The 15,539-nt window shown below is 37.5% G+C and overlaps 1 protein-coding gene across 1 annotated transcript in view; it reads right to left on the minus strand.

Annotated features, from left to right (window-relative positions):
- Positions 1 to 9,333: 9,333 nt before the first annotated feature.
- The window catches only part of FGF9 (fibroblast growth factor 9), a 29,920-nt gene continuing 23,714 nt past the window's right edge, over positions 9,334 to 15,539 (minus strand). Inside the window, exon 3 of the mRNA XM_037800560.1 lies at positions 9,334 to 10,148. Within this exon, the coding sequence (XP_037656488.1) occupies positions 9,903 to 10,148 (246 nt within the window). The 3' untranslated portion in view covers positions 9,334 to 9,902. The remainder of the gene's footprint in view (positions 10,149 to 15,539) is intronic.

A 15,539-nucleotide genomic window follows, 5' to 3' on the forward strand; every position in this document is an offset into this window, starting at 1 on the left:
TTTTTAATTGCACAATTCAGTGGTATTAATTACTTGACAATATTGCAGTACCATTACCCCCACCCATTATCAAAAATTTTTCATCATCCTGAATAGATGTAACCATTAAGCAAATAACTCTCCTCTCTCCACTTCCTCCAGCCCCCTCATAATCTCCAATCTACATTCTGTCTCTATGAATTTTCATATTCTAGATATTTCATATACGTGGAATCATACAATATTGCCCTTCTGTGTATGAAAACACTCAGCATAATGTTTTTGAGGTTCATCCATGTTTTAATGTGTCTCAGAATGTTATTCCTTTTTATGGCTGGATAATAATCCATTATTTGTGTATACCACATTTTGTTTATCCATTCATTTGTCAATGGATACTTGGGTTATTTCCACTTTTGGCTATTGTGAATAATGCTGCTATGAACATCAAGTTTACAAGTATCTGTTTGAGTCCCTATTTTTAATTCTTTGGGGTATACACCTAGAAGTTGAATTGCCAGAACATGTGGTAATTCTATGTTTAACTTTCTGAGACTGTGCCAAACCATTTTCCACAATTGCTGCACCATTTTACATTCCCACCAACAGTGTAGAGGGTTCAAATTTCTCTACATCCTTGACAACATTTGTTATTTCATGGTTTTTTGTTTTAATTATAGCCATCCTAGCAGGTATGAAGTGGTGTGTTGTGGTTTTGATTTTTGATGTTGAGCATATGCTAATTATCCATTTGTATGTCTTTTTGGAGACATGTCTGTTCAAGTCTTCCGCCCATTTTTAACTTGGCTTGTTTGTCTTTTTGTGGTTGAGTTGTAGGAGTTCTTTATATATTCTGGACAGTAAACCCTTATCAGATATATGAATTGCAACTATTTTCTCTCATTTTGTAGACTGTCTTTTCAATTTCTTGATAATGTCCTTTGAAGCACAAAAGTTTTTAATTTTGATGAAGTGCCATGTCTGGTGATTTTTGATTGGAAGCCAGACATTGTGAATTTTACCTTGCTGGGTGCTGGATACATTTTTATTCCCATAACAATTCTTTATCTTTATTCTGACTTAAAGTTAACTTACTTGGAAATGGTTTGATCCTTTTGAGTGCTGCTTTTAAAATATGTTAGGTGAAATTGGAACAGTGTTTAGGTTGAGGCTAATTATTCCCCACAACATGAATCTTGAGGTTTTCTAATCTCGCTAGGAGAAACAGGCATTATTTCTGGTCCTTTGTAAGTGCCAAGCACTACTACTTGTCATCCTTTAAGGTGTTTCTTTCCCCATTCTCAGATAGTTTCCTTTACCATGCACTAGTCAGTACCCTGTCACTTTCTAGAGAGCAGTAACTAACCAAGTGGCTTTAGAAGTTGTTCATACATTCATCACATGTTCCTTAATATAGTTTCTTGACTGTGCTCAGAACCATTGGGTGTGGTTCCCAACAGAGTCTTCTGACAAACTGTCACATGTTTCTGAAATTAAAACAGCTAAACAGGAATTTTGAAACTTAGCTGCTGTTCTGAGATAAAAATAAAGAACTAATCATTACAAAGCATGTCAAAATGTATGCTATATTACATAATACTGACTTTATGCATGTTTTATTTTTCAGAGATACTTTTTAATTCAAATTCAAACCAGGAATGAATATTTTGTGGAACAATTTTGAATACTAGTTGAATAGGAACTGAAAGAAGATCTCCAAATGGTATGAGTCCATTATTTAAAGTGTTTGCTTTAAAGAGGTGATGCTCTGATTTAAACCACAGCCCAGTCCCTTCCCCAGGAATAATTGAAATTTTCCATAAGGGAGACAAGAAGAAAAGTAACAAACAGAACAAACAGATCTTTAGTATGTAATTTTCTATAGCGCATGTCAATTAGTTTATGACAGTTTCACAAGGGGTAGGCATAAGTCAAATGGGTCAATACATATTCATATTGTATTTGATGACAAATTTTAATAGTGCTGCTTCCATTTTCATAATCCCTGGAACATAGTAGATACCAATAATTACTTGCCAAATAAATTAATAAGTTGCAATCCAAAGTTCTCTTCATTAGAATTTTGCTCAGGTTCTAAGCCATACATTGGATGTTATAGGCTCGTGGAAAAATCACGGGTTTACCTAAGATTAAAAATCAAGTGTTGAACAATTTTTTAAAGATTTGTTTAAAAAAATAAAGCACCAAATGTGACCCATGGCTATAAAATATAACTTTTATTTATCCAAACTACGAATAATATTTGTGATTTGTATTTTATTTTTAATTCTCCTATAGTCTGAGCTTCTGATATTGAAAAACATACAACCAAAATGTCTATAGAAACCAGCTCATTAGGACATAGAACAACTCATTTGAGATGCAGTTTGGTCATTTCAAGGTACTGATGCATTTGAGAACACGTGGAACACAGAATTGGGCCATAATACTGAAATCTGCTTTTGGGTTCAGAGATGTGGGCTTTATTTTCTGGCTAGTTCATTCATCTACTTCAACAGGGAGCATTGTTAATGCAATATAACTCGTCTACCTAATAATCTATATTTATAAAGGGATAGGCATGTCACATCTGGAACAAAGTGAAAGCTCTGAGATGAGAATAGTAAATTCAGCCCAATTGTATAGGAAATATGCCAAGACGAAGAAAGAGGAAGCATATATATAGATACATTACAGTTACCACAGAACTTAAACTTGCTTCTTTAAAACTGATCATCAGAAGAAATGGCCTGATTACTAGTTTTGCATCCACTTATCAAAGAGCCATTCATAATCTTCACTTAGCTCTAGATGACACTTTAGATGCTCAATGGATAGCAGCATTATGGAAATGTTCTGCACTTAGATTTTACCCAACCACAGACAGTCACAATATACGTCCTGAAGGATGGAGAGTTCCTTTTCTTGCCAATATTCCCTGCTTTGAATACTGCCCTCATTCAATTAACCTTCATTTCCTAAGCCAAATCGTTTGGGGAAATTCTAAAGACCATCCATCACACTCTGTCAGTTCTACTATTCTGTAACATGCACCTAAACATTTCTACTCTTTAAAAGTGGGTTAGGGAAAGGGGATCCCAAGAGAATGGGAAGTCATGTTACCCCTATAACTAGAAAAGGAAACCACAGCAAGCCACAAGGAAGCCAGTAGCTAATTTACTACAGATTTGTAATTCTGGTGAAGACAAATAAAATGAAAGGTTTTATCCATCTAACCAAGATATATAATTTCATGTCTCTGGCATTAAAGCTATGGTAATATGCTCATTTATATTTCAATCTGTTTGTTTCTATGGGAGGAGATTAAGCATTCTCCAAAGCTTCATTAGTTCCTTCAGCCCAATAAATGACAGCTTCACTGAGCGCTGATATTCTTAAAACACAGACCTACAATTGATAAACTTTGGTATTTCCATTGCCTTTTCCCTTGGATTTTCCCAAGGGGGGAAAGAAATGGAAAGGGCCCCATTTTGTTTATTTCAAACACAGCTCATTTTCTAAGAAAAAAGAGGTAATCTACCAAAAGAATACATATCATCATATTTGAAGACACCCTTTTAAAAAGCTGTCCCACCTTTTAAAAAGCTGTCCTACTTAAAACAAAAGGACTTGAATAGGGCTTCTTCTAACTGGATTTCATATATTAATGTAAATTAAATGCATAGTTGAAGACAGATGAAGTCTATGGAAATGAGCACTACGTGTTTATATAATCAAATACACAGAACACAGCTGGGTATTTAAGTAACAAGATCAAAATGCAAGCTCCATAAGGACAGAGATTTTGTCTGTTTTGTCTACTACAATGTCCTCAACACTGTTTCATGTCATATAGTAGCTGAGCAATACATATTTATTGAAAAACTAAACCAGGTATTTTAAAGATTATATTTTCACCTTTTATTATCCTTTATTTTAAGTGTTGCTATGTTGCACATTTTATCTGTGACATGAGGTAAATGTGAGGGGGAATATTAAAATGAGTAACACAAAAGCTAATAGGGTTGCCTTCCTGTGGACGGAAACCAAGAGCAACCCAAGTGCCTTCTGAACAGGGCTCTGGGCAAGTATGGGGCAGCAGAGCTGGTCTGACTCAAAGACTATATCCTGATCACCTCCAGGAACCAACACTCCACCACAAGGGAGGGAAAGCCCCCAAGACCGGTACTTGTCCACCATCAGCTAGCACCTCTCACATCATTAGACTCAGCCACAGTCATCAGAGAAACTTCAATAAAAGACAGAATGAACTTGAATGCCAGAGAAGATAGAGTTCTCTTTTCTGGAGCCCCTACTCATCCTTTGCGTTTCAGCTTAGACATCACTACCTGGGGTATTCCAACTCTGATGTGGGTGCATCTTATGCTCCACAGATCCCAGAACCTTCTTTATCATGGTATCTATCACAGTAGGCTGTGATGCCTGTTTGTTTAAACTCTGTGTGTGCCATCAGTGAGCAAGCTGCTCTTCGTTATCACTGATGCCAGCTCCACACAATAGATGAACGAAGGAGGGGAGAGAGGAAGGAAAAGAAAATGGGAAGGAAGGGAGGGAGAAAGGAAGAGTTTGGTCAACCGAAGAGAAGTTTGGAGTACTGCTTCCCTCTGAAAGAACAGTTATAATTCTAATATGTTTATTTGAATGTAAATAAAAGGGGAAATTTTAGGTTGTATATGTTACTAGAATAAAAACTCTTTAAAACCATAGGACTGTACAATGCCAACGGTGAACACTAATGTAAGCTATGGACTATAGGTAATAGTAGAATTATCATAGTATTGTTCCACCAGTTGTAACAAAGATACTACACTAATGCAAAGTGTTAACAGGGAAAACTGTGACAGGGCATGGGAACTCTTTTTCTGGGCGATCTTTCCGCAAACCTACAGAAAACCTCTAACCAAAAAAAATAAATAAATAAATATAAATAATTCTAATATCTTCACAGACTAAAAGACTAGTAAAGTCTTTTTGTTAATAAGAAACAGAAATGTTACAAACTGTCATTGACCACCCTGTACATATGTGTATGCTAACAGCCAGAGGCAACGGCCAGGTAGAGCTGGCAGAACGTTTTGCAACATCCCACAGAACGGTTAGGAAAAAACCTGCATGAGTGTTTTTAAAAATAAGTTTCTCCAAGCTGTGCCATGGATATTGTCCGTAATACTTGCTTGCCCTTCCCCTGTGGAAGGCGGGCAGAGGCAGCTGTTCATCCCTGGATGTTCTGATCACACGACTTTTTCTTTTTAACCTCTTAGTTCCTTGCATCAAATTTTCCTGGCTAAGTCCACTGATAGCAACGGGAATCACAACCAAAATCACAAAAGTCATTAAAAGGACCTTCAGAAGGAGAAAGGGGGGAGCTGCAAGAGCCACCACAAGCACAGCTTCCCCAAGACTATTGAGATACCTGGTACGCCTACAAATGTGGGGCTAGGGAACCGGGAGTTAAGGCTTAAAACATACAGAGTTTCCATTTAGGGTGATGGAAATTTTTTGGTAATGGGTGGTGGGGATGATAACACAACATTGTGGACGTAATTAACAGTACTGGATTATGTATTTGAATATGGTTAAAAAGGGAAATTTGTGGTTGTATATATAGTACAAGAATAAAAATTTTTTTAAATACATGGAACTGCACAACACAATGAACCTAGGTTAAACAATGGACTATAGTTAATAGTACTATTATAAAAATGTGCTTTCATCAATTTAAAAAAAAACTGTTTGTCAAGATGCAAGCTGGAGCATAGTTGGAGAAAAATTAAAATGGTAAGAATGGTATCTTTTACTATTAACCAAAAGAGGACAGAGGCTTCTTTCTCTTCTGATATTTTCCTTGCTTGCCTTGTGGCGTTCACAATTATTGTCCCACCTTACACTAGGAGTCGGTCTATCTACAGCTTTTGTAGATGCAAGAGGAAAAGTAGGTGTCAGGATAATCTTTTGCTTTCTTCCCAAAGAAAATTATAGATGTCTGTTTCTTATCTCTGCATGATCCTTTCTGAGGAAGGAAAGATGACATCAAAATGTTTCCTAAAGACCAGGGGGAGTCACAGAGGCAGGCTGGAAGTAAAAGGAAGAACTCGCACTCAAAAGCCACCAGTTATAAATTTGCAGCCAAACCTTTTGTGGCTAACATCCAATCCATGAAACAGAAACCCTGAATTTTGGGAGGTAAGCATACATTTCCTCCCCCACCACTTATAACAATAAAATGTCTATTTTAAAACGTGAAGTGTCTATTGATACAGACAGGTATTACAGAGCACACACAAAACTGAGAGGGTCTTGATGGCTAATGTAGCTTTTGAATGCATCTGGAAAACCCCCTACTTCCCCACACACACACCGTTTCATTGCTCTTTCCCACAAGTGCCCATGAACAGCAGATCTAAATTTGGCACATGTCAAGGTCAAATGATGCAGCAAACAGAATTTGACCTCAAACACTATCCCGTTGTCCACCCACCCATCCACATAAACGTGCACACACACACACACAGTGTTTTGCTTCCTGCAGTTTCATAAATCTTCATCCCAGAAGATTACTTGCTTCTTCATCTAACGCATACAGAAAAGAAGACTCATCTGGACATATTTGTTCCTCCCCTCTCCACCCCCCACCCCCGGCCCCTCAACATACACACAACAGCTGTAAGAGCAAGGAGAGCATGTTTTAAATTCCATTGGTTCATGTAGGCACATAATCTGAAGCAGCTCTAAAATGGACATGGAGTAAAAAATACCAGTTTTCAAAAGTCTGTTATTATGTATTTACACAAATTACATAATCCTGTATGTATTTACATACAATTACAGATTATCAAATAAGGAACACAATGTCATCGTGTTAATGAGATGAAATAGAATGAAAACACTGTAAACGGAAGCCATTCATTTATCTACAAAACAGGACCTGGCAGGGCAGCGTCCCCAACACTGAGCTGGCATGGCCACGTCCCCAACACTGAGCTGGCATGGCCACGTCCCCAACACTGAGCTGGCATGGGCTTCAACACTGCTTGGGCACATTGGCCAGGGAGGATGGTTCAGTCCATGCCCACCAAGTCTTTTGACCAGGGTGCAAGTGTTGGCATCAGCAAGGTACTATTTTGACTGTCTGAGCATCTTTCTGCAGAAAACTGGAAGCAGTGGCTCTATGGAAGTTCATGGGCTGTCATCCAGCAGGCCTCGGGTCTCTTAGGACAAGGACCGACTGCAAACCTACGAGAGCTGGGATGGCGCCCCCTACTGCCCACTGGGACCACGCCCGCGCTGAAACCCTGAGCTGTCTACTCTCCCCCACTTCGCCTATTTACATAAATTGCGTAAGTCAATATTTATTTATTTACAGACCATTACAGTTTATTGTATCAATTGCCAAAAGCATATACCATTTTGCTTTTCTCTCAAAAAAGTACCAAAACGAAATGAACTCCAAAAGTAGACATTAAAGTAGCATTTGGCTAGGAATGAGTGGAGATTTTTGTCTTTTTCACAAAGATTTCTGTTTTTCTTTCAGGTGGATTATCTAGCTTCCCATGCTACTTTAAGATTACTTTTAGCTGTCTTCTAAAATCAATTTCTTCAGTGCTAAATATCATACCTATGACATCCTAGAAACTTGATTCTTCCCTGTGGTCAGATACTTGATGTTTTTCAGCCAAAAATAATCAAATGCTTTTTGGAAAAATACTAAAGCCTGAATAGGTGCACATTTGAGCAGCAGCAAAGGGTTAAATAATAAATAAGAATACTATTGGTTGGAATTGAATGCAGTTTCTGTTTAGGAAAAAAAAAATCCCAAGAAAATAAATGAGACATTCTGAGCTTTAAATAAATCAACTATTTTACATTGCTTCTGCCCCCTCGCCCCATAATATTTCTTAATTCCAAACATTATATTTCATTTTTCTTCAATGCACATCAGCAGGAGGGCACTGCTGCATACTCTAACTCAGACAATTGAAGGGTTATGGTGCTCATGACAAAAAGTCATGTGCTTCTTTCTCACAATAGCTTTAACTTGCCAGTGACATACTTTTATTTTTCATAGAGAATCTTCATCAGAGCAAACCAAGTTGGAATATTAAATTTTAAAGTTAGTTACATAAATCCCAACACATTTTTTAACTGTCACCTTCAACTTCCCAACATAACTGGCTAGAAAGTGTTATATGTGGTATGATAATTTGTTATAAATTTCTTTTTCTTAAATATTGCTTTAAGAATTTGGCTCTTTTCTCCTAAGTATATAGTAAGAAATAGTCTCCCTTGCCCAATGGCAAGTGCCAAAATTATTGCTACTAAAGAAATATGTATTCTTATGCTTTGCAGCATAAAACGCTATAAAAGCCTTGTAAAAGATATTCTGTATAGTAACCTCCCCTCTAAAAAATTTGAGAGCTTGTGAAGACCATTTTAAAAAACAAAACACAGTCAACAAGTATAATACTTTCTCCCTCGTTGTCATTATTGATAAAGATTTATTAGTTTCATTTTGCAAGTTTTACTTCAAGAAGGGTGCTATTACCATGTTTTATGACACTTCACACGGAAAGTCATTTTCTATAAAAGGTGTTACAATGACCCCTATGGTACTTGTATAATTTCATATTTGATAGCCAAGTGCAAAAATAAAAGCTTACAAGAATGATCCTGGTAATCTGATTCTTGTGTTTCTTAAAAAAAAAAAAATCTGTACTATATAAGCTTTTTTTTTTTTTGAGAATTCTAAATTAATACAATGTTTGATATTAATCCTGTCATTCTGGAATTGGCTAGAATAAAAGCATAGTTATTGTTTAGCTTTGGTATACTCTGTGATAGTTTTTAAACAAATAGGATATATGCCAATCCTTGTATTTTCCACAACTGTGAAGTTACAACGATGGAATAAGTCACTTATGAGAGAGGAAATATTACAGACACAGAATAAAAGTTCGAGACCCAGTTCATCTTTAATCCTCTGGGGTAAGCTATGAAACAAGCAGTGTAAAGGGGGAATGCTCAGTGTCATGAGTGATGTGCATACGTTTACAATAATATGGGCACAAAATAGATTGTCGCCTTTAGTACAACAGGGTCTTTAGAATTTCTCATTTCCATGCACCGTTATATTTTCTTGCATGAATTTACCACAGGTTCAGAGCGGACTTTGCCATTTAATGCTTACAGAGCCTAAAGCTTCCAAAATGCCTATCTGGCCTGTACATATTTCATTAAAAATAAACTCTATATAATAAATAAATATATAAAATAAATAAAATGTTGCCTTTGGAATTTCTATAAATAAATTTAACTTTTTTTTTCTTTTTTTTCTTTTTTTTTTTTTTTTTTATACTAAGAGGTCTTTGCTTTAACACTGGGATGACACCAGTGAGATTTAACTGAAAAAGTCTTTTAAGTAAGACTGCACCCTCCATGCCTTTGAAAATGCAGCGTAGCCTTGAGCAGGTCATCAGCCAAAATCCTGATGAGTCGAAGTATGGCAGCTATGCTGATTGATATACGATGAAGTAAAACTGATCAAAAATTTAAAAGCGTGTCTATTTCCCAGCATGCATCAGGCCGTTTCCTCTTTGCTTTTGCCTCCATTTCCCCTCTCACTCACACACTCACACTCCTTCACTCTGACTCTCTCTCTCTCTCTCTCCTCTTCTTTCACACTAAATCAAGCAAGTGGGCATAGGTAATCCTCCAGGAGGACAAACCTTTAAGTGCAGAACAAAATCAGCATGTTCCATCCAAGCCTCCATCATACATTATGCATGCGACAAAGTTTGGCCACAGTGGAGCTGAAGTGATGACACAGCTAATCAATAAGAACCCACCGCGTGAAACCTTTATAGTGGTTACGTTTTTTAAGGGCTCAAGTGAAGAAATTGTCTTTGTCAACTTTGGCTTAGAATATCCTTATATAGTTCAGGAACTTTGTCAGGGTCCACCGGTCTAGGTAAAAAATGGGTAAATTTTTGATGCCTTTTAGTCCTAGTCCCTTCCCTTGGAGTTCCGTCTTTATTTAACGCAACATAGTATCGTCTTCCAGTGTCCACGTGTTTATATAGATTCGATGAGTACGTATTATACCAGTTTTCTTCAAACTGTTCTCTGAATACACACTCTTGGGTTAGTTTTTCCTGTAAAAAGAAAACACAAATAAATACATTGCAAGAATTAGCTACCTTCTGTGTTTAAATTAACATTTGATTGCTACACAATATAACCCTGGTAAGAAAGTACGGATTTTAATCCATTTGGCAAAAATTGTTAATCTCTATAAATTTAACTTCATTCTAATTTCTCACTCACAATGCCTAAAGCACAAAAGATTCTGGGTGTTTTCCAGTTAAACTGAGGACATTCTTCCAAGAACAGAAGCCGCTTTAGCTTCTGAATCTGTCCAATCCACATGCCAATTATTCAAATGAGTCAAACAGGCAAAGGACAACGAAAGTAATGGGGTGTTCTCAGTTTTCCTATAGCAATTAGGAACATTAGTGAACATCCTGAGAGAGAGAATCTTTGCTGAAGCCGAAAGTTCAGATCACTGCTTCATCTTTAATATCTTTTTTTTAACAGACTACTTGCTATGCAAACCAATATTTGCAACATGACTAGTGATGGCAGATATTTTCACCCTTTTAAGCTGTAGGTTTTATTTACTACTCTGTAAGAACGCTTTTCAATCTTCAGTGTGCAGACAAATCACCTGGGATGCTTGTTTAAAAGGCAGCTTTCCGAGCCCCAACTCTTTACAATTCTGAACCAGAAAGTCTTAAAATATGTATTTTTAACAGGTACCTCGTGGGGACTGAGAAGCAGATAATTTTTAGATAATGTGACTTTTTATCATGACTGAGTAGAGAGAAGTAAAAGCAAATATTCTTATCATCCAATTTCCTCAAACTTAGGCAGAAGAAGGATTCTCTCCACGGCCCCCAAATAATAAAGCCTCATTCTCGGGCACACAGCTACCAAGAAAGGAGCTGTACTTATTCACACCCTTCCACACTTTCAAAAATGTATTGGAACATTCCACATTTTCAAAAATGTGTTGCTCTTCCCTTTCCACTTGATTGATGAAAGCCTGAGTCCCATTTAACCCCACAGCTTAGGGCTCCTACAGCTGCGGAATCAGCCAGCACTTGTCTACACCTCACATCCAGAAACCGTGAACATACTCCAAGCAGAAATGAGGGCTTTCGTGCTGGCCCCTGGAGAGACAAGGCAATAGGATTTAGTGGGCTTTTTAGCTCTTCTCGCCAAAAACATTTAACATAACCATTTAAAATAAATACCTTCCTAGATGGTACTTTTAAAAATATACACTAAAATAACTTCTTCAAAATATTCACCAGGCTCTTGCCCGTCGAGCATCTTACAGAAATAGGAAAACAAATACATACACATGCAGAGAGCCAAAGGAGCAGGACAGATGTGAGCACTTGACCTGCTTCCATTACCATCAGTCAGGTCCAGAGGACAGACAGCAAAATTTACACATCCACAAAACACTGATGTGCTTTTTAAATGCACGCAGCTGAGAATGGGATTGAGTCCTCAGAGTTCTTAGAAGTCACTGGGTAGAGCCCATCTCCTCCAAGTGCTTGTGGAGTAAATCAGGAGAGGAAGAGAAGGGAGAAAGGGAAAATCTGACAAAATCATCCACCCACGCTGCTCTGCTTCTACTCTCCGAGTTTCCCAGGGGCTGAAAACACGCTCAATAAAGCCTGAGGGCCTAAACTTCCTAACTGGAGCTCTTCCAAGTGAGCCAAAGCACTGAGTAGGGTTTTACCAATAAACTCATCTCATCGGACAGAATTTTTGCTAAATGAGTTGAGACGGGAAAAAGGGAAAACAATGCAGTGGGCAAGGACAAAAAGCCCAAAGTTGCTGACGCTGGGTAGTGAGAAGTTATCCGTAGCAACACAACTGGACTACTTCCACTTTGGGGCTCACTCGCAGAAGCTCTCCACAGCAGCGGGGAGGAGGGTGCACAGTGGACAGGCAATATTTTGCCTTCCTCAACATATAAATCTAGAGGGACCGTCTTGTGTGGATATACAGCAACCTACACTCTTCCCGCGGGGGCAGAATCAGGCTCAATGTGAGTCCTCTTTCACCTCTATTAAAACTGACGGAACAAAAATAGTGTATTAAAGACATTAACAGCTATTTTAGTCTTTACTTCCATCTGTGTAACAAATAGTCTCCTCACAGGCATGATAATTCCTGACTAAAATGGCTGGCTTGGGTTTGCTGCAATTAAGTGAATTTTCTGAACAAATTATCTGTCTTTTTAAATTAATACAATGAACCAAAGTATGGAACTGTCTACTGAGCCTTTAGTTCTATGAGGGACATGAAAAACTAATTCAAATTAAGCTTTCTTTTTCTCAGCAGGAAATCACGTTGCCTGACAAACATTGTGAAATTAATCTTTGTTTTAAAAATTGAACATTTCCTCCTCCTTTTGGAGCCATGAGCAGTGCACTAATTTATATTTCAAATGCGTACAAATCATACCTAGCGCACAATGACCTTTCTCGGATTAGAAATATACGCACGGTAACCTCAGCGGCCCGAGCTAGTTTGCACAATAGTAAGGAAGCTGGCTTTGAAGCCAAAAGCCAAACTCCCACCCCAGCTTCGCCCCTCACTAGCTGCAGGACACGAGTTACTTAACCTCGCTAAGTCTTCAGAGTCTCATCTTTGAAACAGGTAAGAGCTAACTTGAGACAACGGTGGTTACAAAGATGAAATGACAGACCCGTTCCAGAACACAGGAAGAGCTCAATAAACAACGGGGCTGTTGACACTGGGTTAATGTCATCCCCTCTCAGAACTGAAACAAACTCCCAAAAGCAGCTAGTCCACTTTTCCTGCTTAATGCAGGTGACAGTGAGGCCCAGATGGGAAATGATTTGCCCAGGGTCCAGACCACAGGAGCTTGTTATCACTGCAACAAAGCCATTAGTTCTAGAAGTTTCCGGGAGCTCCGCCAGACACTGCATTCCTGTGATGGCACCCCCTGCACTTCCCCTTTATGCCTCCAGATACTCTCAACCAGTAAGACTCCAGATGTTTCCAAAGAGTCAGGCACTGGGGAGGGTTCCAGCAGGGAAAGGGGAAGGGTTTACAAGGCACGATCCAGAATTAAATGCAGTGACTCTCCTAAGAGTCACGTGTGTTTCCTTCCTTCTTTACCTGAAAATGTAATTTTAAAAACCCTATTCATCTTGCATAAGGAATGGGTGGAGATGGGAGCAAAACAGAAAGCATGAGTCTTACAGTCAAAGAGATGACACACTCTAAGAACTAATTTGTTTTCAGTATTTAAGAAAAGGTTCTCATTTACATCTCTTCTTCAGAATATGACAAATCCCATTAGAAAAAAAAAGTTGAATAAGCTAAGAAATTGCACCGGCATTTTTTCTTCTCAGTACACACTGCTCTATTTCCTCTCGCAGGTTATAGCATCATTTATACACATAAAACTTTCTAGACAACACAGAAAATAAAGTGAATTATTTCGTTTAAAACAGTAACACCTACAGCAGGCCTTTTTCATGATGGTTAAAGAGTTCAATCGTTTCATACATGGCAGGGTTGTGTAGCTTCATTCAAAAAGGTGAATGAACTTATGCAGCTGTGACATTAAAGCCACGTGCCTATAATTATTACACAATTGATATAAGGCCACTCAGAAAAGCTTGCATACCTTAAAAATTTAAATTATCAATAAAAATTAAAGACCTTGTTACTTTACTCTATCATGTAAATGCTTTAAAATAATTTCTTCCTCTTATTTGGGATTATGTCAATATGTGATTTTCGTTTTAGACAGACATAGATGATAAAGAGATGATAGAGAAATAGACAGAGACAGAAGTAGATAGTGAGATTTGCAGAATTATTCTCTTTATGATCACACTTCAGTACTTAGTGATAAAAATATTTAGTTAAGGTGAATATATGTATATCATTTATTTGTACACCAAAATTATTTTTATAAATTTAGAAATAAGTAAAAGGATTCAAGTTGGGACAGCAAAAGAAATATTAACCTGTATTCTTACACATATGCAAAAAAGGAAAAAAAAAGTGTCTGCGTTCAAGAAACCCATACACTTTAGAATTATACCACTCAGATGTTTTAAAACTTACCACATGTTTCCAATGCAGACAGTTTATAGAGTATTCCACTATAAAGTGATCAATTCTTGTTTTATTGTATTTCCATGTTTTAATTTCTTTTTTAGATTATTTAACTATAGCTGTTTATGGCATACCTATCTTTGAACTGTTGGATTATATCACTGGGTTTAGGTGGACAATGTGGATTTAATTCAAAAGTCTACTAAAGCCCAGGCTTTGGAACAAAATCTGGTGCATGTTAGCAACAATGGAAAACTCTTTTCATTTTATGTCATCAAATTCTGAGCAGTGGGGAAAACTGAAATTAAAACATCAAAACTTTTACCAATCCCACTAAAACCAAAGTATGAGATAATAATGTGAAAATTATAGTACACCCCAGAGAACGTTTAGCCATAAGATGCAAACTCAGGGGGACACCAATTCAAAATACCAGGAAATCTGAAAATATGTGATCCACATGGGCATTCTGCCCAGCTTGATTCTACAGCCATTAAAAGAAAAGAAATGGAAGTTGTTTCAAAATTTGAGACTCAATAATAAGTCTCATTGAAAATGTGTAGACTTATATCAAGCTGCTATTATAAAACATGATTTCCATGTTAATATATATATGGTCAGCTTTAATGACACCACCCAAATGGATGCCTTTATTCAACTCACTCAGCGGGTTGCTTAAACTACTCACATAAAGTGCTACAACACATAAACCCATGATCAGTGACTTAATTGTAGAGCTCCCGCACCTTTTATAAGTTAATGACTTTGATGTAATCACTCATTCTCATATCTACTGTTTATTACAGTCATGGTATTTAAACTCCCTTAACCACAATTACTCATACAGATGTACTCTTCCTCATTAATAATCTAGCAGCAAAGCCTTAATGGGAGTTGTTGCACGGATGGGGGTGATTAAATATAATGACTAAAGGACCATTAATAAGAAGCCAGATCTTTTAACTCCTGTCTCCTGGGAGAAGTCCCCAACCAGATAGAAAGCAACAAACAGAGAGAGAATAGGTGAGCGGGCACTATTTCTTATTTTGTTAGAAGCTCCAATTCACGTCCCACCCCCTTGTGCCCTCGCTATGCCTCACCTTGAGTCCCATTTTTCAGAACCTCTTTAAAGAATCCACTATTACAGATGGCCCTGCTTTGACAGCCATGCTTCTGTTCATCAGAATTATCACTGGAATCAGAGGAACAATTGAATCAGTTATGTCTGGTCAGCATAAATAAAATGAAGTCAGTAGGTAGGCAATTATTCATTTGGTTTCATCAAGATGGATAAACAGAAATTTAAAAACCCCTACATTCTCCCCACTCCTACCGTGCCTAAAAAAATTTAAAAACTTTTCCCAGGAAGC

Source organism: Choloepus didactylus, chromosome 12 (genome assembly GCF_015220235.1).
Source record: "Choloepus didactylus isolate mChoDid1 chromosome 12, mChoDid1.pri, whole genome shotgun sequence".
NCBI classification, from domain to species: domain Eukaryota; kingdom Metazoa; phylum Chordata; class Mammalia; order Pilosa; family Megalonychidae; genus Choloepus; species Choloepus didactylus.